General features: G+C 42.4%; 1 protein-coding gene across 2 annotated transcripts in view; it reads right to left on the reverse strand.

Moving 5' to 3' along the window:
• LOC126095175 (uncharacterized) overlaps nt 1-25,549 on the reverse strand; it is a 189,541-nt gene that overhangs the window by 100,904 nt on the left and 63,088 nt on the right. For both annotated transcript variants that reach the window (XM_049909908.1, XM_049909909.1), the window contains exon 4: nt 21,384-21,596. In XM_049909908.1, the coding sequence (XP_049765865.1) occupies nt 21,384-21,596 (213 nt within the window). The remainder of the gene's footprint in view (nt 1-21,383; nt 21,597-25,549) is intronic.

Here is a 25,549-nt window from a genome sequence, read left to right on the forward strand (position 1 = left end):
CCACCGGAGGTTGGCACACATGAGAGAGGAAGGGGTGGAACTGTTAAAAGAACTAGTGAATGAAATCCAGCTAGCTCTTTTGCTATATCGAAGAACGCAGCGCACTTTGCATGCGTCTGTTTATAATGAAAGCAGTTTGCCATCGTAATATTCAGATAGCCACCTGGAATGTGAGGACACTCAAGAGGCCTGGCAAGCTACAAGAAATTGGGAATGACTTAGATAAGTATCAAGTGAAAATAGCAGCAATACAAGAAACTAGATGGAAAGGGCAAGGAATGACAGGGTGGGGGGAACATTTAATGATGAACAGCGATGGAGATACAGGCCTTTATGGCACTGGTTTCCTTCTACATAAGTCTCTGAAGGCTAATGTAATTGGTTTTACACCAGTAAGTGACAGAATGTGTTCTCTAAGGATAAGGGCAAAATTTTTTAACGTTCAATAGTGAATGTCTATGCCTCTATGGAGGAGGCAGACAAAGATGCAAAGGATATATTTTATGCCAAATTGGAAGAGGAAACTGGTAGAATTCAAAGGCACGATGTGACAATAATACTTGGAGACCTAAATGCAAAAATAGGGAAAGAAGAGGTATACAGAAGTATAACAGGAAAGGAAAGGCTACACAATGACAGTAACGATAATGGGCTCAGACTGATAGACTTTGCCAGTGGGAAAAACATGATGATAAAAAGCACTGATCACCCAAAGAAAGATATTAAGAAATGTACATGGGTATCAACAGATGGAAACACAAGAAACCAAACAGATCACGTACTCATAGACAAAAGGCATGCATCAGATATTATGGAAGTTAGCAGCTGCAGAGGGGCAGATGGAGAGAGAGAGACCACTACTTAGTACGAATTAGATGTAGGCAGAAGATAGATTTGGTAAGAAACCAAAGGAATAAGATAAGAATGAAACAATATACAAAGACTCCAAACAAAGGAAACACAGGAAGAATATAGGAAGAAACTAGAAGAGATGTCGGAAGCAGGGAGATACACAGGGAATGAAGATAACGTGGAAACTAAATGGGAGTCGTTGAAAACCACCATTAGCGTAGCTGTGGAAGAGATACTGGAGAGAGAACAACACAAAAGAGTGGTTAAGTGGTTCGACAAGGAATGCTTAACGCTAATACATGAGAGAAATAAAGCGAGACGGAGAGTGTTGCAAAGGAACATGAGGTTAGTGGCAGAAGAATACAGAGAAAAGAGGAAAAAACAGGTAAGCTTTGTAGGGTAAAGAAAAGGCAACCATGAAAGGCGAGGGATAGAGCAGCTGGACGAAATGGGACACAATAAAGAGATCAGAAGGTTCTATGAAAGAACAACAGATCTGAAGAAAGGTTTCCAACCTCAAGCAGTTTTTTTTTTACAAGGATAAGGACAGAAATCTAATTGGAGATAGAAGCAAAGTCCTAGAAAGGTGGCAAGAGTACCTTACCAAACTGCTTGATGGGAAAGGACGGGATAAAGAAGAAGGAACCATGATTGAGAATGAAAGGGAACAGGACTCAGAATTGGAATCAGAGTTAGATGTAGAGGATCGGGAAGAGAAAGTAGTAACGAGCTAGAGGAAGTGAAGAATTCTATCAAGAGTCTAAAAAATAATAAAGCAGCAGGAAAGACAGCATAGGGACCAAATTATTAAAATATAAGGGAAAGAAAATGGAGGAGGCAGTGCAAAAATTGATAAAGGAAATATGGATAAAGGAGGTAATGCCTAAGGACTGGAACATGGGAATTATCTGCCCGTTACAAGTCAGAATGTAGTAATTATCGTGGAATCACTCTCTTGGACATAACATATAACATATTCAGTAAAATTTTAGCCTCCAGACTTGCCGGGATGATAGAAGGGATACTGGGGGACTATCAAGGCTGGATTTAGGAGGAACAGATCCACGATGGATCATATATTTTTATTAAGACAATTAGTAGAGAAGATTTATGAATATGACAAGCAACTACATCAGTTGTACATTGATTTTAAGCAAGCGTATGACAGCCTACACAGGAAGAAAATTATACAGATCGTGAAAGAATTTAGAATCCCACTAAAACTGGTCAATTTAATGTAAATGACAATGAAAGCAACAGTGTGTAAAGTAAGAATAGAGCAAGAACTGTCTGGAGAAATCCAAGTACAGAAGGGGCTACGGCAGGGAGATGTAATCTCTACAATGCTATTTAATTTAGTTTTAGAAAAGGTGATGCAGCAAATTCCAATAAACCCAGGAGGATCAATACTTAATCGGCAAGTTCAAGTGGTAGCATATGTAGATGATGTAGCACTAATGGCAAGGAATGTAAGGGCACTAAAGGGGAACTACAATACGTTAGAGGAAGCAGCAAGAGAAGTAGGTTTAGAAGTAAACATAAACAAAACAAAGTATATGGTGATGGGGGAGCCCAATATAAACAGACAAAAGAATTCAATAGTAATGAATGGGAAAGAATATGAAAGAGTAAAAACATTTAAATAGATAAGTTCTGCAATAATGGAGGACAATAAAGTGGCAGTAGAAATTAAAGAAAGGATAGTGAGTGGAAATCATTGCTATTTTGCCTTGCAGTACATATTTAATTTGAGGAATGTTAGTAAGAATACAAGAATCAAAATATACACGACCATATTAAGACCTATAGTAATATATGGATCAGAAGGCTGGGTACTGACATTAAAGGAGAACTGGTTATTGAGATGGGAAAGATACTGAGAAGGATTTTTGGAGCAGTGGGAGAGGAAGATGACTGGAGAGAAAGGGCAAATGTAGAACTAAAATCACTTTTTGGACAGATGGATATTGTTGTTAAAATTAATCAGGGAAGAATATGATGGGAAGGACATGTACAGAGAATGCCAGAAACTCAGAGTGTCAAGAAAGTTTTCATGGGAAAACCTGATGGGAGAAGGAGACGAGATAGACCCAGGAAAAGGTGGCTGGATGATATGGAAGAAGATCTAAAAGGCAATGGGAATAAGAAATTGGAGAAGGCAGCGGACAGAGTAGAATGGAGGCAGGTGGTACAAGAGGCCAAGGTTCTTCAAGGACTGTAGAGCCAACCAAGAAGAAGTTTGCCATCGTAGGATGGTGGTTAAAAATGCGGAGAGCATGTCTTGGTGTGCGAATTACGTCGCGGCATGCCTCAGTCCACCAAGGGACTGGGACATGACATGATAAAGAGGAAGTGTGAGGAATGGAACGTTCTGCAGCAGTAAGGCAGAAGCTGTTAAGTTGGTTAAGAAAATCAGCCAAGAGGGCACCTCTCTGACAGGTCCTGGGAGAACTCCAAAGGGGATGATGTGCATTAAAGTCACCGACTAGCAAAAGGGGAGAGGTAGCTCCCAATAAGCTGAAGGAAGTCTGCCCTCGCGACATTGAATGACAGTGGGACATAAACGGTACAGAGGGAAAATGTCATGTGGGGAAGGAAAAGGTGAACTGCAACAGCTTGAAGATGGGTAGTCAGGGAGATGGGATGATTATGAATGTCATCCCGTATGAGCAGGATGATGCCCCCATGAGATGGAATACAGACCTCAGGGGGAAGGTCAAAACGAACCAGTAAGAAATGTGAAAGCTCAAAGTGGTCTTGAGGGTGCAATTTCGTTTCCTGAAGGCAGACTACAAGCTGCCACTGCAATGCTAAAAGCAGCCGTAAATCTTCTTTGTGGGACCAAAGGCAGCAAATGTTCCACTGGTCATGATGAAGACATGTAGGTGTGTCACCTCAGCAGCTGCCGAGTGACAGCTGTTGAATAGTCACTACTACAGGGCACAGAAGCAGGAGGATCCTGCTCCATGGGGCACACAGAAGCATCAGCTTGCATATGCAGTCAGTCTGTGGAGTCAAACACTGAAAAACAGTTGTGGTGTGAACCCGTGACACGGAGGCCAGCCGGGCTAACATATAACGTGGCAACACCGTCAAGGAGGATTTTCAAGTTGGCGAAGAAGAAGACCATTTGCCTTTGGTGGACTTCTTCGAGCCTTTCTGGTTAGAGGAAGACTCAGGTGTTTGGCTGGAGGAATGGAGGAAGTCTTCACGGGAGTACTCTTTCAGTCCTTTCAGACTTATTAGTTGTGTAGCTGGTGGTTTCTCCCCTTGAGGCGAGAGTTTGACGGCCTGCTGCACAGCTCCCAATAAGAGCAGAATTGGAGGTTGCATGTCTGCATGGCCATGTCCTGTTAACAAGAACAGAACTATAGATCCCAGACAGGAGAACGTGTGGTTTGCGACTAGCCAGCAACTTGTGGGCGACTAGGTAAGGCACTTTTCCTTTAACCTGGATCTTCTGGACAGCCCACTCATCAAGACACACAGGACAATCCTGAGAGGGTGGTATGGCAACCACTGCAGTTGATACAGTGGAGAGGAGGAGGCAGACAATCGCTCATGTGTGCATCCCTACCACAGGTTACACATTTGGCTGGGTGTCTACAAGACATTCTAGTGTGGTTAAAATGATGACACTGGTAGCAGCGTATCGGGTTCAGAATGTACAGCCGCAAGGTGATAATTTCATAGCCTGCTTTGATCTTGGGCAGGAGCACCACTCTATCAAAGGCGAGAAAACGAATGTGGGTGGGCACTAAGGAGGAATCTACCTTTTTCATTACATGATGGACAGCAATGACACCCCAATCAGAGAGGTACGATTGGACTTTGTCCTCGCTTAGACCCTTAAGCAACCTGGTGTAAATTACACCACGGGAAGAATTCAAAGTTGTATGGGCCTTGGCATGAACAGGGTAGCCATAGAGAAACGAGACAGCAAGCAGTTGTTGTGCTTGAGAATCAAAAGTAGTCTCCAAAAGCAAAGTGCCATTCCGTAAATGATGCAGGATTTCACAGGGCCAGCAATTGCATCAACATATTTCTGAATACTACACAGGTTTACTGTGGCAAAGGACTGACTGTCTTCAGTATGTAAGACCACGAGGAACCATGGTGCAGCGGGGAGGGTCTTTGAATCAATGGCCTCATTACGTTTTGTATACATTGATTGTGAGGACGACTGACTCATTGCAAGAAAATTCCCCATGACTGCCGGCATCTCTGAAGGCATGCTCCTTCCAACTGGGGGCTACCTTCACAAGGGGGTGCATCTGCCTTAGGTGATTGTTCACACCTCAGGTCAAACCTCCCGAACACTTGACAGAGGAACCAATCAGCAATTTGGAAAGGTTGCAACTCTGGCAATCACCCCTCCCTAGGCCTGGCCTGTACCAGGGGGTAGATGCAAACCCTACCTGTAGACCCGGGGCTGAGAATTACGTGTTACTCAGTCACCTGTTATGGGTCAGATGCGTGGGCCGGCCTTCAGGAGAGCACAGGGAGGAAGAAGAAAAATGGGAACCTCAAACACCGAAGTAGTGGAATGAGAGGAGAAGAGAAACAAAGAAAGGAAAAGGGAGTGAAAAACAAAGGTGAGACTGTTCTTGCATCAATGCCAGACAATGCGGCCATTCCGAACAGACATGTTCCCCAAGGGATGGGAAAAATAATAGCAAGAGGATCGACATGCAGTTAGGAAGGAAAAAATGCTGCAAAGGCTGAGGCCCCATGGTAGCCAAGCACGAACCTGCCAAATAATGACAAGCCCCCTGGGGGTTACCCACTGTGGTAGGAAATAGAAGTCAAAACTCATACCTGATATGGTGGAAAGATGATAGTTACAAGAACATCACACAGATGAAATATCAATACATGATGAGGAAAGCAATTGCCCAATAACTCAACCCTGAGAGCATTTTCTCAGGTTGACCTCTCCAATCTATATACAAATCTCTGATGTCTGCTTTTTAAGTTGCCGTTGAACTGCATTATAGCAGTGTTTGGTTATTCACCTGTTGCATTTTTGTAATTAATACTTCGGAATCAACAGTACCAAAAGCTCTGCTAGAATCAAGCAGAGAGAAAATGATTGCTTCACATCTGTCCACAAAATGTTTGATGTAGTCAGTCACCTTAATTAATGCAGCTGCTGTGCCAGTGTTTTTGAAAGCCTGATTTTGCAGGTGTTCATTAAGAAACTACTCAAAGATTTTAGATACTACAAGTGATATGTTTATTGGCATACAACTGTATAATGACTGTGTTGTCTTTACTGAGAGTTTGTTGAGTTAAGCTTTGTTTCCACTCTATAGGACATGTACCACTAACGAGACAAACTGAAGATATCTGTAAAATAAGTTCATATTAGTGATTCAGTTTCTCGTTATTCCAACTGACCTCTGTGTCTACAAGACATGACCATACATTCCCTAACTTAAAAAGAAGTTGTGACATTTCAAAGTATCTGTCACAAAGAATGAAGAACAGTTTCTTTTTAAGAGACAGCCATGCTTAACACACACTTTTCAAACCCTACTCACAATGTTACTTTTGCAGTGGGCAAATGGAACAACAACAATCAGTAAGTCTGATTTTTCAGTGTCCTTTCATATAATATGTAAGAATCAGAGTTTAACCGATCATTCTTTCACATTTGTGGATTTACATCAGAAAATTTAATTTCAAGGTTGAAATATACATACAGTATCCGTTCCAAAAGTTATAAGAATAATTGCTGGTAGTTGACAATGCTGGCTGTCACGATGGAGTTTCAGACAGAGAAGTTGGTGAGGGAGTTAAGTTTTCAAACAGAGCTGGTGTCAGTTGCTTGCAGGCAGTAGTTGATACAGGGTCACGTCCTGCACAGAGGTATCTACTGCACCATCATCAAGCAAAAATGAAGCAGTTTTGGGAGCAGCATTTTACAATCAAACTGTGTGAAACTGGGGCAGAGGTGCTTGAAATTCTTTGAAAGGCCTATGGTGATAAGGCAATGAAACAAAGCCAAAATTTTACATGTCACAGGAGGTTGCGGGGAGGTCAGGAGTCCAACAGTCACGACAATTGTTCGGCACGCCCGTAGACATCACAAACAGATGATTCAATGCAAAAAGTGCACCAAGTTATGGACAATTAAGTGTTTGGACGATTGCAGAGGCATGTGGAATACTCAAAACAATCATTCACCACATTTTAACTAGGATCTTCAAATGAGGAAAGTCTGTGTGAAAATGGTGCCAAAAGTCCTGATGAGTGAGATGAAGGAGCAGTGTTTGCTGAAGTGCCAGGAATTTCTTGACCACTATGAAAAGGACCCATAATTTCTAAGGAGCGTGATCGCAGGGGATGAGACATGGATTCTTAGTACAATCCCGAAACAAAGAATTGGAGCAGCAAGTGTCACACCAAGGAGCCTCCTCACCTGAAAAAAAGCAAGGTTGAGCTAATCTGGAGTCAAGGCCATGCTCATTATGTTTTTCAACAGAAACTCTGTTGTTCACAGTGAATTTGTGCCACAAGGACAAGCATCAACAAGGAGTTTTACTGTGAAGTGCTCAAATGGTTGTGCAACAGGATTTGATGCACATGAAAAGAAATTTGCGACAATTGGATTGCGCACTATGACAATGCGTCAAGCCACACCGAGCTCATTGTCTCCAAGTTGCTGGCCAAAATGGGTGTGGCAATACTTCTTTTTATTCCCAAGGATCAAAAAAACCCTGAACGGAATTCAGCATTGAATGCTTGAGGTGGTAAAAGCAGCTACGATGATCACACTGGACGAGACTCCCGCTGGCTTCCAGGTGACCGTCAATGATTAAGTAAAGCATTGGCAATGGTGTAACAAAGCAGGGGGGAGAATACTTTGGAAAGTTCTGAAAAGATTTTAGACTGATACTGAATAAATTATTTTTAAATTTCATTTCAGGAATTTTGGGGCAGACCCTGTATGATAGATTGGAAGTCTGGATAGAATAGCAACAACATAGAAAGGATAGATTGCTACTCACCACAAAGAGACAGGTACAACGAAAAACAACTGCTAAAATATAGCTGCAGTCAGGGCCCAGCATCCAGCTTGTGCGTGTTTTCTTCTTTGGATGGAGAACTCTCTCTGCAAGCTTAAATATTTTATCTATATTTTAGCAGCCTTTTTCACTGTGCCTGCTCAACACCACCTCTCTATCTTTTCCATATTCTTATAATACTGTGTTTGTTAGATGAAGACTCTGTGACGGACACAAACCTAGGAAAGAAAGCTCGATGACGTAAAAAGAACACTTGCCACAATAATGGTGCACTATTATCTGAAGCCAACCACTGGGTGCCACCAACTGCCTGCCGGTCTGTGCCCAGCTAGTTACTGAAACCAGCGACACTTCGGTATGCGGTGTAGATGATATTTGTGGCAGCAACAAACAAAAACCCACTTTGGTGTGTATAAATATTGTCCAACTAGCCAGGCAGGTCATCAAATCAGCAAGTCACCAAGTCGGCTTTCGTCAAGGTGTCTGCTTCCGCTGTGAGGTTGCTACCATTCCATAGTCATCCTGCCAGGGGTGCAGCTGCAACATCCATGGGCTGGGTGTCGAACTGAGGTCCGCCTGGCCACTGACCTATCAGATGTCAGCCAGTGCCAGATCCGCCACCCAGATACCCCACTGGGGTTCACCCACCAAACATCTATGCTCTGTCACCCACCATCATAGAATAGGCTGCCAGCCAATCCTGGATTTGGCCTGGCTGTGCCAGTCTGTCACATCAGTTCTAGACAGCTCTGCTGGTTATGTTTACTATGCTATGTCATGCCACAGCTGGGCTGTGGTGAGTGATAGCTGCAAGTGTCTTCACAATGATGTTCAGCTGCCTTGGTGGGTTGATGCCCACCTTCCAGCACCTGACATGTGGACTTGAGCTACTAATATGATCTGTTGCAAAGTAATAAAGGGATTTTATGTCACTGCTCAGATTTATACAAACCCTGACCCACCATCATCCATCAGAAAGCGCGCGCGCGCACGCACGCACGCACGCACGCACACCTCTTATATGTAATATGTTAAACCTTTAAAAAAATATCATCTGAAGATGGGAGGATACTATGCTCTTAAGCCCTAAAACAGATAATAGTTTTACGGTTAATAATTCCTAAAAGTGACTGGTTGCTGGAGTTTTCTCCAGAAATCAAATTTTTATTTTACATATCTGATAAACTTGCATCATGTGGGTTCAATCAGGGAAGTTTCCAACTGTTTACTTGCTTATATCAAGATTAAATTTTCAATTATTAAGCAAAAATGAGCATCCAATGAAAAAAATCCAGTTTTGTTGAAAGATATATTTAAAAAAATCATAAAACTCAAAAAAAAAAAAAAAAAAAAAAAAAAAATAAATTTTTTTCCTACTTATGAGGACCATAAATTCTCATTGCCCTATGACTTTAGCAATATGAGAATCACTACATTGTTTAGTGAACAAAAATTTAAAACATTGTTGCGTAAATGATGACAGATAAAATATAAGGTGCTGCTTTTAATTTTAATCCAAAGGCTGCAGTTCCTCACTTTTCAACAATTCAAAGAGTCTTCAAGGGACGGGAAACACACAGGAGCTGGCAACATGCTGGTGTCACTATATGTTCTCCAACACTGCAAAAAACAAAATTCTGAATTGTCTCAAAATGGCTCTGAGCACTATGGGACTCAACTGCTGTGGTCATAAGTCCCCCAGAACTTAGAACTACTTAAACCTAACTAACCTAAGGACATCACACACAGCCATGCCCGAGGCAGGATTCGAACCTGCGACCGTAGCGGTCGTGCGGTTCCAGACTGTAGCACCTTTAACTGCTCGGCCACTCCGGCGGGCTCTGAGTTGTCTCGAGTACATATCCAAAGCAGTTCCCAGTCTCTCACCACTGATGCCAAGGTAGGCTTGATTGCACTTCAGTCTGCAGACTCTGCATGCATTCCAACATCTGGGTGTCTGATCAGTCAATCTTCAGTTTATTTGATGTTTGCACACTACTGTTACTTTACACTATGTGCTAGACAGCAAGGCCGACCAGCTGGCAGCATGAGTGTGTCATCCTGAATCCATCCACGACAGAACTCTAGCACTTCAATTCGAGCTGCAGGCATCTTATCCTTCATGGCTAAGTTTATCATTACAATTTGTGATGTGGCAACAATATTATTTGGAGAGTACCAACATATCAAAGTCCCCATAGAAACAATATCCCAGACACACAAAAAATTAAAAATGTCACAGGACCATACCACCAAGTCCCAAAATCCTTCACCAAATTGGAGGTACTGGCAACAAAACACTGCTTGTTTCTCTATAATAAGATATAATGGTTTGGTTCCTAAGCCTGTGGAGAATGAAGAAACCAGCAGCATGAAGGTGTTGGTGGACAGTAATAGCACTCACTCACTGACACAGTGAGGTTTCTGTGCACTCCTGTAACAGATAGACTTTTGTTTCAATGCTGGTTATTAAAATGGCTAAATCTTGGTCCCCAGCAGTTGATTTAAACCTCACAGCATTTTTGTGAGTTCAAAGCCATTTGCTCTCCTACTGTTGTCTTCTTACTCATATATTCTTTACATCTGAGATAATCCTGCAACATGTGCAATTGGGCAACAACATTGCCACATAACAACTACATGGCCACCTTTGATAACTAAGGCATGCTGAAAAAAGAAAACCCTCTTATTATTTGCCCCATTCTTATATAAATGTTGACATAATCTGAGCCATTTATCACTGAAAAAGACTAACTGCAACAGCACAAGACTCAAAATTGTACCCAAAAATATGACCCATACCACAGTGTTCATAACGATCATTTTAACCACAGATTGGTAGGAGTTGCTTAGCAACATGTCAGTTCACTAACTGTAGGCTACATTCTTTAGTCTGTTGTAAGGTTGATTGATTTGGTGTGTGTGTGTGTGTGTGTGTGTGTGTGTGTGTGTGTGTGTGTGTGTGTGTGTGTTGGGAGGGGGGGAGGGGAGGAGGAGGCGGCACACAGCAAGATCATCGGTACCATCAGATTAGGGAAGGATGGGGGAGGAAGTCAGCTGTGCCCTTTCAAAGAAACCATCCCGGCATTTGCTTGAAGAGATTTATGGAACTCACAGAATACCTAAATTAGGATGGCCAGACATGGGTTTGAACCATCTTCCTCACAAATGCAATTCCAGTGTGCTATCAACCACTGCGCCACCTTGTTCGGTAGTCTGTTGCAACACAGGTTGTGAAGGGTTTACGTTAATATACCAGCACAACTATATGAGTGTTATAGGGATGCTGTTAAAAGCCAAAATATTCACTTCCTTGAGCACATTTTGCACACTAGATCCACACAATGCTTAATTATCTCTCACCATTTAACAGCATATAAGAAAACAGTTTTACACCAGTCAAACGATTTACCAACCACATTGTTGACTCACAGACGACAGTAGGGAGTGGCCTTTCGTAGAAGCATCCCAGAAACACATTCATTTACTACCTAATGTTGAAGCCCTATGCCACTTAATGACAATCAGCAAATGGAGACTGAAGCACCATTGTTAGTCATCCATGGCAGAAAATTTTTACCATCTTATTATTACTTCAAGATATTGCAGTTTTCTTATTCAGCAGTGTATCCAACTTAATTACACTAGACTGTCGCTAATCTGGCCATTCCTGGCACATATGGATGCCAGATTAGGAGAAGTGCTGGATTATTGAGTATCTGAAATTTATTTTATTCATTTATTTTGTTTTTTATTTATTTTTAAAACATTGGGGATATAGTGTACTGTATTTTATTAAACCGAAGGATACAATTTTAAAACAGGATATACACTCCTGGAAATGGAAAAAAGAACACATTGACACCGGTGTGTCAGACCCACTATACTTGCTCCGGACACTGCGAGAGGGCTGTACAAGCAATGATCACACGCACGGCACAGCAGACACACCAGGAACCGCGGTGTTGGCCGTCGAATGGCGCTAGCTGCGCAGCATTTGTGCACCGCCGCCGTCAGTGTCAGCCAGTTTGCCGTGGCATACGGAGCTCCATCGCAGTCTTTAACACTGGTAGCATGCCGCGACAGCGTGGACGTGAACCGTATGTGCAGTTGACGGACTTTGAGCGAGGGCGTATAGTGGGCATGCGGGAGGCCGGGTGGACGTACCGCCGAATTGCTCAACACGTGGGGCGTGAGGTCTCCACAGTACATCGATGTTGTCGCCAGTGGTCGGCGGAAGGTGCACGTGCCCGTCGACCTGGGACCGGACCGCAGCGACGCACGCCAAGACCGTAGGATCCTACGCAGTGCCGTAGGGGACCGCACCGCCACTTCCCAGCAAATTAGGGACACTGTTGCTCCTGGGGTATCGGCGAGGACCATTCACAACCGTCTCCATGAAGCTGGGCTACGGTCCCGCACACCGTTAAGCTGTCTTCCGCTCACGCCCCAACATCGTGCAGCCCGCCTCCAGTGGTGTCGCGACAGGCGTGAATGGAGGGAAGAATGGAGACGTGTCGTCTTCAGCGATGAGAGTCGCTTCTGCCTTGGTGCCAATGATGGTCGTATGCGTGTTTGGCGCCGTGCAGGTGAGCGCCACAATCAGGACTGCATACGACCGAGGCACACAGGGCCAACACCCGGCATCATGGTGTGGGGAGCGATCTCCTACACTGGCCGTACACCACTGGTGATCGTCGAGGGGACACTGAATAGTGCACGGTACATCCAAACCGTCATCGAACCCATCGTTCTACCATTCCTAGACCGGCAAGGGAACTTGTTGTTCCAACAGGACAATGCATGTCCGCATGTATCCCGTGCCACCCAACGTGCTCTAGAAGGTGTAAGTCAACTACCCTGGCCAGCAAGATCTCCGGATCTGTCCCCCATTGAGCATGTTTGGGACTGGATGAAGCGTCGTCTCACGCGGTCTGCACGTCCAGCACGAACGCTGGTCCAACTGAGGCGCCAGGTGGAAATGGCATGGCAAGCCGTTCCACAGGACTACATCCAGCATCTCTACGATCGTCTCCATGGGAGAATAGCAGCCTGCATTGCTGCGAAAGGTGGATGTACACTGTACTAGCGCCGACATTGTGCATGCTCTGTTGCCTGTGTCTATGTGCCTGTGGTTCTGTCAGTGTGATCATGTGATGTATCTGACCCCATGAATGTGTCAAAGTTTCCCCTTCCTGGGACAATGAATTCACGGTGTTCTTATTTCAATTTCCAGGAGTGTACTTTTTTAAATCCAAATATACATTCATTTTCAAAGGAAACCTAGTTCTTGAGTGCATACTGTTCATAATTATACAGTCTTATCATTCACTATGAAACATGTCCCTAATTTTTAACTGTTGCAATGATGATATGCAACGGTGGCATGCTTTATCATGCAACCGCTTTACAAGCATTATATCGGTACTGCATGTATCTGGTTGTTGCATAATATAATCCAGGAAGACCTCGGCAGCTTCAGCACCAGCAGTGTGAGAAATCTTCATGCTCTCTCATCCTCTGTCCTTTTCTTCATCACTTTCATCATTACTTTCTCTTGCATGCTTTTGATTATTTCTTTGCCTGTTAAAGTTTGGTCTGTATCACAGTTTTCCTCATTCAGCCACTTAGTAACATCTTCATCATCAATTTCTTCTCCTCCTGGAAGGATGTGGAATATGCCAGTGTACAAAGTAATTGATAATTCCGGGCTGACTGGCTCATCCCTGTCACTCACCACTGGATCCAACTCGGCATCAATGGATGGCCACAATTTTCTCCAGCTCTTCATTATGGTAGCACTCTCCACTTTATCCCATGCTTTGGCTGCTTGGAAAACGACATCCTGTATGTTAATTGCTTTTCACGCCTTCAGGATAGTCTCAATAGAGTCATTTTTACTTTCGTTCAGAACAGAGATGAGAAGTGAATGTCGATAACATTTAATTGATTCCAAAATTCCCTGGTCCTTGGGCTGAATTAGGGCTGTCATATTGGATGAGAGGAAGAGCACTTGTCCATGTATACCATCGGACTTTAGAGAAACATCTGAAGGATGACAGGAAGCATTGTCAATTATAAGGATAGCTTTCAGTGGAAGCTCTCTTCTTTAGCTCTTTTCTCACTGCTGGTACAAACATTTCATGGAACCACCAAGAGAATATTTGTCTGTCCATCCACGCTTTCTTCTGAGTGCAGTACTGCACTGGTAGAATATTTATGTCAGTGTGTTGAAAACAACGTGGATGTTGGGATTTTCCCATCACCATAAGCAGTAGTTTATGACTCCCATTTGCATTACAACACACCATTAATGTTACGTGCTATTTCTGTTACTTGTAACCACGACCTTCCTTCTCGTTCTTGACAGCTAATGGTTTTGAAGGAAGCATCTTGTAAAAGAGTCCTGTTTCATCAGTATTTTACGAGGCATCAGCAATTAAATCTTCTTCCTCTTTTCTTCTGTATCTTGCCTACAAACTCATCAGCATCCACATTGTTAGCTGAGCATCTTTCCCCGGTGACTGTCAGCTGACGAATGCCATGCCGTTTTTCCCAGTTCGATAGCCGACCTTCGCTCGCTGCAAACAAGTAACTACCGCCAAGTTGTTTGTTAAATGCAGCTGCTTTTTCCTTTATAGTCGGGCCACTGACAAATTCCTTTACTAGGTTGTTGTATGATCCATCTATAAACAGCTACGTCCAATTCTTCATTCTCGCTCTTTAGCATAACCTTCTGTTTTCCAAATTCACTATCCATTTATGTTGAGTACTGTCGAATAACATTTTCTTTCTTTTTGATGTCGTAAATAGTTTGCTCATCCAAAATTGAACTCAGCAGCAATGGCTTTTTGCGAAGAACCTCAATTTAACTTACCTAAAATTTCAAGTTTCTGCTTGAGGTTTAGTGTAATGTGTTTTCTTTTAGAAGACGTGATTCCGAACAGTAAAGAAAGCTATTATTTCAAATACAGTACATAAAGCATTGTTGCACACAATAATTCATTGTACACGTGTTTTTGGATGTGCGCCAGATTACTGAGAGGCCGGACTACTGAGGGCCGGATTAGCAACAGTCTATTGTACTTCTGTCTTTGGCAGATATGATCACACTGTGTTGAAATCTATAACACTGGAACTTTCAAAATACACACCTCAACAAACGTTTGGAATGTCAGAGTTTACTACAATCCCTTCTTACACTACACCCACTGATGATGATGATAATCAGTCTGTAGTAGTATGTCCTACCTGTACACGGATGGGTTCTTCCACTCTTCGAGGCACATTCTGAATGAAACCAACTTTATCTTGGGGTATGAGGCCCCGTACCTCAAAGGCAGCTTCAGTGAGGTTCTGAAGATGGTCAGGTGGATTCAGACATAATGCAATGGCCACCTTCAATAGGTCCCATGCATGCTCAGGTGAATTCATGTCTGGTGACTGTGCTGGCCAATGCATTCCGTTAATGTTGCATCTTTGAAAATACTAAGACACAGCTGAAGTACAGTGCAGTCTTGCATTGTCATCAACTAGGATGAAGTTGTCACTGACTTCACGCTTGTAGGACCTTTCTATCATTTGTAAGATCCCTTGGGGGTATCGGGGACCAGTCAAATTGCTGTAGATGGGAATGAGAGGGGTCGCTGTCCCACCGTTACTGCCATCCAGAACATTTTGCCTACACCTGCAAAGGATGGACTTCCTGAATGTATCAGTATTCCTGGTGTCGTCTAATGCTTCTCCAAACCCTAGCACATCTAGTGCCCAGTAGTAAGCTAATCCTGGTCTCATCAGCAAACATGAAATTACTTCATTCTGCAATGGTCCAATGTTGATGTGCAACAGCCCAGGTTCTTTGATTACATCAGTTCCATTTGTTCAGTGCGAAAGATAGGTAGGTAGATAGGTAGGTAGGTAGGTAGGTAGGTAGGTTGGTTTAAAAGAGGGGAAAGGGACCAAACTATGAGGTCATTGGTCCCTTGTTACTAATAAAACAATGCCACAAGTGTGAGACTAAAATATATGCAACGTATAACATAAAATGAAAAGAAAGAGGAGACCACAAGAATGAAGGAAGCGCAACAAACACTAAAAGAAACAAAAGAGGACAAGAGAACAACAGAGATGCAAGAAACAGTCAGAAGAGAGTAAAACCAGGAAGCAGATTACAGTGGCTGGCCGACCAAGAAAATAAAAATTAATAGCCAGACCCCCTGCAACACATTAAAATCTTCACCTCAAAAACACTAGGGTGGAGGACACAGAGGGACAAAGGACAGGCTCCAAAACTCAGATCAAATGATAAAACTCACCCTCATGGATGAAACACAAAACCAAATCAGCCGATGAGGCATTGTCTGCTAAAATCAATGACAATGAGTCTGGCAACTGAGGATAAATTCACAGGATTGCCAAAGAAGGACACAGCAGAAGAATATGGGCCACTGTCAACCAGACGCCGCACCGACACTGAGCTGGGTCTTCACGGCGCAGGAGGTTGCCTGGGTCGCCCATACATGGCCAATGCGGAGCCTGCAGAGAACCACAGAGTCCCTGCGAGATGCCCTCATCGAGAACTTTCATACATTCGTGGCCCCCTAAATGGCTCGCAGTTTGTTGTGCGTACTGAGATTTTGCCATTCCGTTTCTCAAAGCTGAAAAACCTTGCGGCGTAATAACGAACACAGGTCAGTTGCGGGGATGCTCATCTCCAGAAGTGGTTTCTGTATAGCCTGCTTGGCCAGCCTGTCAGCAAGTTCATTTCCTGGGATTCCGACGTGACCAAGGGTCCAGACGAACACCTCTGAATGACTGGACCGTTCCAGGGCATAGATGGACTCCTGGATGGACAATGCCAAAGGATGACAAGGGTAGCACTGGTCGATAGTTTTCAGGCTGCTCAAGGAGTCAATATATAAAAGGAAAGACTCCCCAGGGCATGAACGGAGATAATGAAGTGCACAAGAAATGGCCCATCAGCTCTGCAGTGAATACACTGCAGCCATCGGGTAAGGAATGCTGTTCAATACGGCTGCCGTTCACGTAGACAAAGCCAACACCAACATCAGACATTGACCCGTTGGTGTAAGCCACTTCAGAGTCCTGGAACATGTCAAGAATCGAGAGGAAGTGACAACAGAGAGCCGCAGGGCTAATGGAGTCCTTAGGGCCACATGAAAGATCCAGATGAAGCTGCAGCCAAGGCATACACCATGGAGGCATATGTGAATGGACTGCAAGTAGAGGTGGTAAAGGGAAGGACTCCAGTTCGGAGAGAAGGGACTGCACGCAAACCGCAATCTTTAGTCCCGACCTGGGCCACCGATGCGGGAGATACTACTGCTGCGGGTGAGAAAAGGAGACAGTAATTCGGATGCTCAGGGGAACTATGAATGTGTGTTGCGTAACTGGCGAGCAGTTGCACACATTTGATCTGCAATGGAGGGACTCTGGCCTCCACCAGTACAATGGTGACTGGACTCATCCTAAAAGCTCCTGTCGCTAGTCGAACCCCACAGTGGTGCACAGGGTCAAGTAAATGCAACGTTGAAGGCACTGCCAAACTATAAACCACTCTCTCATAGTCAATTCGGGACTGGACAAGGGCTCTGTAGAGCTGCAGTAGCATAGAGCGATCTGCACCCCAATTAGTGTTGCTCAGGCAACGGAGGGCATTGAGGTGCTTCCAGCACTTCTGCTTAAGCTGACGAAGATGAGGAAGCCAAGTCAATCAAGTGTCGAAAACCAGTCCTAGGAATCGATATGTCTCCACTACAGAGTGTGGATCATCATTAAGGTAAAGTGCTGGTTCCGGATGAACGATATGACGCCGATGGAAGTGCATGACACACGACTTTGTGGCTGAATGCTGGAAGCCGTGGGCTAGAGCCCGTGACTGCATCTTGTGGATGGCTCCCTGAAGGCACCGCTCAGCAACACCAGTACTTGAGCAGCAGTACGAAATGCAGAAGTCGTCTGCATACAGAGAAGGTGAGATGGAGAGCCTGACAGATGCTTCTAGACCGTTAATGGCCACTAAAAATAGAACACTTAATACAGAGCCCTGCGGGACTCCATTCTCCTGGATATGGATGGAACTATGAAAGGCACCAACTTGGACACGAAAACCATGGAGCGACAGTATAAGTTCCTCCCATGGTGCGGCCAGGGAGCGGAATGATTTGGAGTCGTACTTCTGTGCGTTGAATTGAGCTCGTGATCGCTTAGAGACTGCTGGTGTTTCACCACCAGCAAGAGATGATGGACTATGCTTCATCACGTGTCATACGCCCTGATGCCACCCACTTCAATCAGGGGCCCTCCCCATGGGCGCCACCTAGCCACAGCAAAGGCCACCTCGCAGGATTGCCATTGCTGAGAGTCCTGATGCCCCAGGGGTATGGATATCTACCCCTTGGCATACGTGGGGAGTTAATGTTGCCCGCATCAGCAGAGCAATCCCTGTGTTGTCAGGGGGCTACAACCAACAGGGTACATGGCAGCCCCACCACAACAGACTGGCTACTGTGCTCGATATCAGGTGCAAAGAAGCACATAGTCATTGTCGATGCAGAAAGCGACACTGCATTGTGCATAGTGGAGAACGCACCCAGGAAGGTGTCCTCGCCGAAGAGATGGGGAATCGGCAGCACTGCAATGCAACGATGAGAAACTGGACTGGAGATCTCAATGCACGATGGACACAATGCACCATGTAAGGCACCCTTCCCCAACTGGCTTGCTCTTTTGGAAAATTTTGAAGAATGGAGGTCAAAACCTACAAGGGACCATCACATAAAGGCTGAAATATGCGAGACTCCTTTTAGTCACCTCTTATGACAGGCAGGAATACCTCGGGCCTATTCTAAACCTAGGACCCGCGGGGGGGTGTTCAGAGCAAAACTTCTCATTGGTCTTCTGCAGAGAAGACCACCCTCCACATTGTTTTGTCTGAGATACAAATCCCTGTTGCCCAGGCAAAGTCATTTCCAATATCTCAGGCAGTAGTTATCAGGTGCCTATGAGCCAACAGCTGGAGAAAATGATTCTGCATTGCTACTGTCATAAGAGGATGACTGCAGTGAGGTCTATTGTTCACATTTCCCAACACTCTGTACTATCTCCACATCTTAGATACACCACTTACAGTGACATGTAACCGATGGGCAACATATTGCTGTGTATGACATGCTGAAAGTAAAGCCACTATTCTGAATCTATGAAAGTATTGTATACTTCAATGTGGAATGTTATCGCAGTGCTAAACACAAACTGAATGAAACTGTTGTCAATACTGGACTGATTGCAGTTTGCTGCTGTGGTAGCAGTATGTGTACATGACTGGGAAATGGCCACAAAGCATGCCAATACTACACATCACACAGTATATGGTCTAACCGCATAGCGCATGAAGTGAGCAGGTCAATGAAGCCTATAATATTGTAGACCACATTTTAAAACTATTTCAAACTTTTGTTGAGCAAAGTACATTAAGAATAATTCACAACTACAGTAGTCTTGACAGTATTAATATGCAAGTGAGACAATTGGAGCAATACAGTTCCATTAATTAATTGTTGTTTATAAGACATGGCATGCAAGGACAACTACTGTCTTCATTCCAAAGACTGATGTGATGCAGCTCTCCATGCTACTTTCTCCTATGCTAGCCTCTTCATCTTCAATTAACTACTGCAACCTACATCCTTCTGAATCTGCTTACTGTATTCATCACTTGGTCTCCCTCTATGATTTTTACCCTCCATGATGCCCTCCAATACTAAATTGGTGATTCCTTGATGCCTCAGAACATGTCCTACCAACTGATCCCTTCTTCTAGTCAAGTTGTGCACGAACTCCTCTTCTCCCCAATCCTATTCAATACCTCATTAGTTATGTGATCTACCCATCTAATCTTCAGCATTCTTCTGTAGCACCACATTTTGAAAGCTTCTATTCTCTTCTTGTCCAAACTATTTATCGTCCATGTTTCACTTCCATACATGGCTACACTCCATACAGATACTTTCAGAAACGACTTCCCGACACTTAAATCTATACTCCATGTTAACAAATTCCTCTTCTTCAGAAACACTTTCCTTGCCATTGCCAGTCTACATTTTATATCCTCTCTACTTCGACCATCATAAGTTATTTTGCTCCCCAAATAGCAAAACTCTTACCACTTTAAGTGTCTCATTCCCTAACCGAATTGCCTCAGCATCACCCGACTTAATTCGACTACATTCCATTATCCTCGTTTTCCTTTTGTTGCTGTTCATCTTATATCCTCCTTTCAAGACACTGTCCATTCCGTTCAACTGCTCTTCCAAGTCCTTTGCTGTCTCTGACAGAGTTACAATGTCATCGGCGAACCTCAAAGTTTTTATTTTTTCTCCATGGATTTTAATAACTACTCCGAACTTTTCTTTTGTTTCCTTTACCGCTTGCTCAATATACAGATTGAATAGCATCGGGGAGAGGCTACAACCCTGTCTCACTCCATTCCCAACCACTGCATCCCTTTCATGTCCCTCAACTCTTATAACTGCCATCTGCTTTCTGTACAAATTGTAAACAGCCTTTCGCTACCTGTATTTTACCCCTGCCACAATCAGAATTTGAAAGAGAGTATTCCAGTCAACATTGTCAAAAGCTTTCTTTAAGTCTACAGATGCTATAAACGTAGATTTGCCTTTCCTTAACCTATCTTCTAAAACAAGTCGTAGGGGCAGTATTGCTTCGCGTGCTCCTACATTTCTATGGAATCCAAACTGATTTTCCCCGAGGTCGGCTTCTACCAGTTCTTTCATTCGTCTGTAAAGAATTCGTGTTAGTATTTTGCAACCGTGACTTATTAATCTGATAGTTCAGTAATTTTCACACCTGTCAGCTGCTGCTGCTTCCTTTGAAATTAGAATTTTCTACTCTTCTTGATGTCTGTCTCACACATCTTGCTGACCAGATGGAAGAATTTGTCATGGCTGGCTCTCCCAAGGCTGTCAGTTGTTCTAATGGAATGTTGTCTACTCCCGGGGCCTTGTTTCGGCTTAGTTCCTTCAGTGCTCTGTCAATTTTTCCAAGCATTATCATGTCTCCCATCTCATCTTCATCTACCTTCTCCTCCATTTCAAAAACCTTAGTGATGGAGAAAGGTATAATAATAAAAAAATAGTATGTCGAGTGTAATGTGGGAATTTCTTTTCTTGGTAACTTTTTTCCAAGGATTTCCAGAGTTACATTCTAGGTGAAAATAAGCAAAATTAACTAGCTTGTAAAGGCTTTTTTAAAAAAAAAATACTTTTGATTTATAGGAAAGTTGTAACAAATATAGCCTCTTACAACATGGCTGTTTCTACAGGAGCACTTATGCAAATGATAAAAGGTACATGAATGGAATCAGCAAGTGCTGGTGTACCTATGGAACTAACTGTAAGATAATAATTGTTTAGCCTTAAATGTACACTACACACAGAAAGAACTACTAAACAACCTTACCTTTATACCAGATATGTGTCGAAATGATGAATTTATGCTGGGTGAATCCTTTTTACAGAAAGTTTGATTTAAAATATCAGGTTCAGATGTCAAAGATGTAAATGTTATAGATACGTCTTCTATATTATCTCCCAAAGACTGTAGGTTCTTCTTTGTAAACCAAGGAGATGAAAATAATTGCCGATTTTCCATTGCTGGTATTTCGAACTTCGTCTAGGATTAAAAAAATGAACAATGAGAAAAAAAATTAAATACTGCAGGTAGGATATAATAAATGTTTGAGAGTTCCTAGAGAAGACTTTTTAAGTATTCCATAAAAAGCCTATAACACTATCTTGGAGAATACCAGAAGTCACTTCTGGTTTACTCGACTTTCCATCAATTATTACCAACTACAACCTTTCTGACAGCAATCCAGTTGCACAACTGAGGCAATAGTCCATAGGCACACAATCTGATTAGAAGTCGCTTGTGAGGAATTATATTGCAAAGCCTATATTACGTTGCAACTAGTTTTAATATTTATGTTTACACCCGGTAGACTGGACACAACACAAAATTAGAAAATTTTATGATAATAGAAGGGCATGCAATACCACACCAACTAACAAAGAGTCTTATCATTACATACAAACGTTAACACCCTTTGTCCACTATTGTAAAGTATGTTACTTATCTAGCTTATGCTGAGGAATCAAGTAGGACTACAAATGCATGTGTAATAAATATATGAACCATGGTATCATATGCATCAATAACAGTTACTTTCACTTTCAATAGTACACTACCTGGTGTCTGGTTGACAGTATACAGCCCCAAACAACTCCACTGAGGCTCCACGCGCCAGCTATTTTTATATGCCATGCAATGGTATACTGAACTACCAGTGTACATGACAAGCAACACTGAAGTCCACTTGTTTGTCACTGACCTATTTCATCATCAATGTTACACAAAATATTAATGCACAACATAAAGGACAATTAAAACCGAGGTCTGCCAATATGATTTTAATTCAGAGACATCACAGCACTTTAAAGAGCAGCAAAATGGAAGAAACAGTATCTTGAAGATGTGAGTACAATGAGGATAATCGAATGCAGTCTAATCAAACCACATGATGCCGAGGGAATTAAGTGTAGGAAATGAGGCATTAAAGGTGGCCAAACATAGCAAACAATAGATATTAGAAGCTTTTAAAAGGTGTTAATACAGAGGAATGCTGAAGATCAGATGGGTGGATTGGGTGTATAACGATGCGATACTGAGTAATGTTGGAGAGAAAACAAATTTGTCACACCGCCTGACTACAAGACGGGATCAGTAGATCTAAGATACATACGGGACATCACTCAGAAATGGCCAATTTGGTAATGAAGGTAACTGTGTGGGGCAAAAATTATACGTTCAAATTGATGTAAGTTGCAGTAGTTCTCCACAGATTTCACCTACATCTACATGATTACTCTGCAGTCCACAATTAAGTGCCAGGCAAAGGGTTCATTGAACAACCTTAAAGCTATTTCTCTACCGTTTCACTCTCGAATGGTGCATGGAAAAACTAACACTCAAATTGTTCTGTGCGAGTTCTGATTCCTCTTATTTTATTATGGTGATCATTTCTCCCTATGCAGGTGAGCACCATCAAAATACTTTAGCAATATGAGGAGACAGCTGATGATTGAAAGTTCACGAGAAGATCCTGCCATGATGAAAAACACCTTGGTTTTAATGATTGGCACCCCAACTCACATATCATGACTGTATCATTACCTCTTCTATCTCACGATAATACAAAATGAGCTGCCCTTCTTTGAACTTTTCAAATGTCCTTGGTCAGTCCCATTTGGTGTAGACTGCACACAGCACAGTAATAACCCAGAAGAAGGCAAACAAGCATGGTGTTGCACTTTCTAATTATTCTTGCAAATAAATCACAGTCTTTGGTTTGCTTTCCCTACAGCATTACCCATGTGATCATTTCAATTTAAGTTATTGATACCTGCAATTCCTAAGTATTTACTTGAATTTACAGCCTTTAGGTTTGTGCGATTTATCATGTAACCAAAAATTAATGGATTTCTTTTAGCACTCATGTATATGACTTCACATTTTTAATTATATAGAGTCAATTGCCACTTTACTTACCATACAGGTATCTTATCTAAATCATTTTGCAATTGGTTCTGATCATCTGATGACTCTACAAGTTGATAAATGACACTTCAATTTGCAAACAATCTAAGTTGGCTGCTCAGGTTGTCTCCTAAATATTTTATATAGATAAACAGCAGCAGAGGGCCTATAACACTATCTTACAGAATACCAGAAGTCACTTCTGTTTTACTCGACTTTCCATCAATTATTACCAACTACGACCTTTCTGACAGGAACCCAGTTGCACAACTGAGGCAATAGTCCATAGGCACACAATCTGATTAGAAGTCACTTGTGAGGAATGGTATTGAAAGCCTTCAGGAAACCTAAAACTATGGAATCAGTTTGACATCCCATGTTGATAGCACTTATTACTTCGTGGGAATAAAGAGATAGCTTTGTTTCACAAGAACGACATTTTCTGAATTCCTGCCCTCTATTTGTCAATCTGACTATCAAGAGGCTTGCACAGGACAGGCTAATACAGAGAGCTACCTCCAATCAGTCTTTAGACTAAAAACAACTATGGCAACATACCACACCAGAAATTAAAGTGTAACGACAAGTCATATAATTATTAAATAAAACAAGCTATTTTGTAAAGAAACAGTATATTAGAACTGTGCAGTTATTTTCTGGACAGGTGGTTTTTTAAGGAAACAATTGGCTGACAAGTTTTATGGAGTAAAGGTTTTTAAATTGTATGACTATTTTCTACAGTGTACTTTCTCTCTTTTATTTAATAATTAATTTAAATGTTGTACAGTCTAATTTCTGTATCTATATAAAGAAACTAAAAACAAACAATTGTTGTTGGCTTCTAGATGAAGACCAGTTTGATGTAGCTCCCCACAGCCTATCATGTGTAAGCCTTTGCTTAACTACCACATCCTCCATCCATTTGAACCTGTTTACTGCAGTGGAGCCTCTAGAATGTTGCCCCACACACTTCCCTCCTTCACCAAATTGATAATTCCTCGATGTCTCATAGTCTGTTGTATCAACAGACTCTTTCTTTAAGTCCCTATTCAATTCTGTACCTACTCATTAGCTTTCAATCTACCAATCAAATCTTCAGAATTATTTGGCAGCACCAAACTTAAAAAGCTTTTAATCCCTTCTTGCTGAAATGTGTATCATCCATGTTTAAATCCAATGTAAGGCTACATTCCAGACAAATAACTTCATGTAACATTTTGTAGTACAAATTTATATCTGATAATGTCAAATTTTTATTTTTCAGAAAAGGTTTTCTTGCTATTGCTAATCTGTATTTTACACCCTCTCGACTTCGGCCATCATAAGTTTGGTGCCAAAATATGGGAATTCGTCTACTATTTTTTGTGGGATTCCCAACATGTAACTCCTTTGGCATATTTGTTGTTGTGGTCTTCAGTTCGAAGACAGATTTGATGCAGCTTTCCATGCTACTCTATACTGTACAAGCCTCTTCATTCCTAAGTAACTAATGCAACCTACATCTTCCTTAATCTGCTTACGATGTTCATCTCTGTCTCCCTCTACGATTTTCACTCCCCTGACTTCCATCTAGTACTAAATTAGTGATACCTTGGCATCTAAGAATGTGTCTTAATCAATCCTTTCTTCTAGACAGACTGTGCAACAAATTTCTTTTCTCCCAGTTTCTATTCAGTACACCCTCGTTAACTACGCGATCTACCCATCTGATCTTCAGGATCCTTCTGTAGCACTGTATTTAAGAAGATTAAATTCTTTTCTTCCTTAAGCTGTTTATTGTCCATGTTTCAATTCCACACATGGCTAAACTCCAGACAAATTCTTTCAGAAAAGACTTCCTGACACATAAATCTATATACGATGTTTACAAACTTCATTTGTTAAGAAACACTTTTCTGCCCACTGCCAGCCTACATTTTATATCCTCTCTACTTCTCCCATCATTAGTTATTTTTCTGCCCAAATAGCAAAACTCATCTACTACTTTAAGTGTCTCATTTCCTAATCTAATTCCCAAAGCATCATCTGAT

This window comes from Schistocerca cancellata, chromosome 8, assembly GCF_023864275.1.
Source record: "Schistocerca cancellata isolate TAMUIC-IGC-003103 chromosome 8, iqSchCanc2.1, whole genome shotgun sequence".
NCBI lineage: Eukaryota > Metazoa > Arthropoda > Insecta > Orthoptera > Acrididae > Schistocerca > Schistocerca cancellata.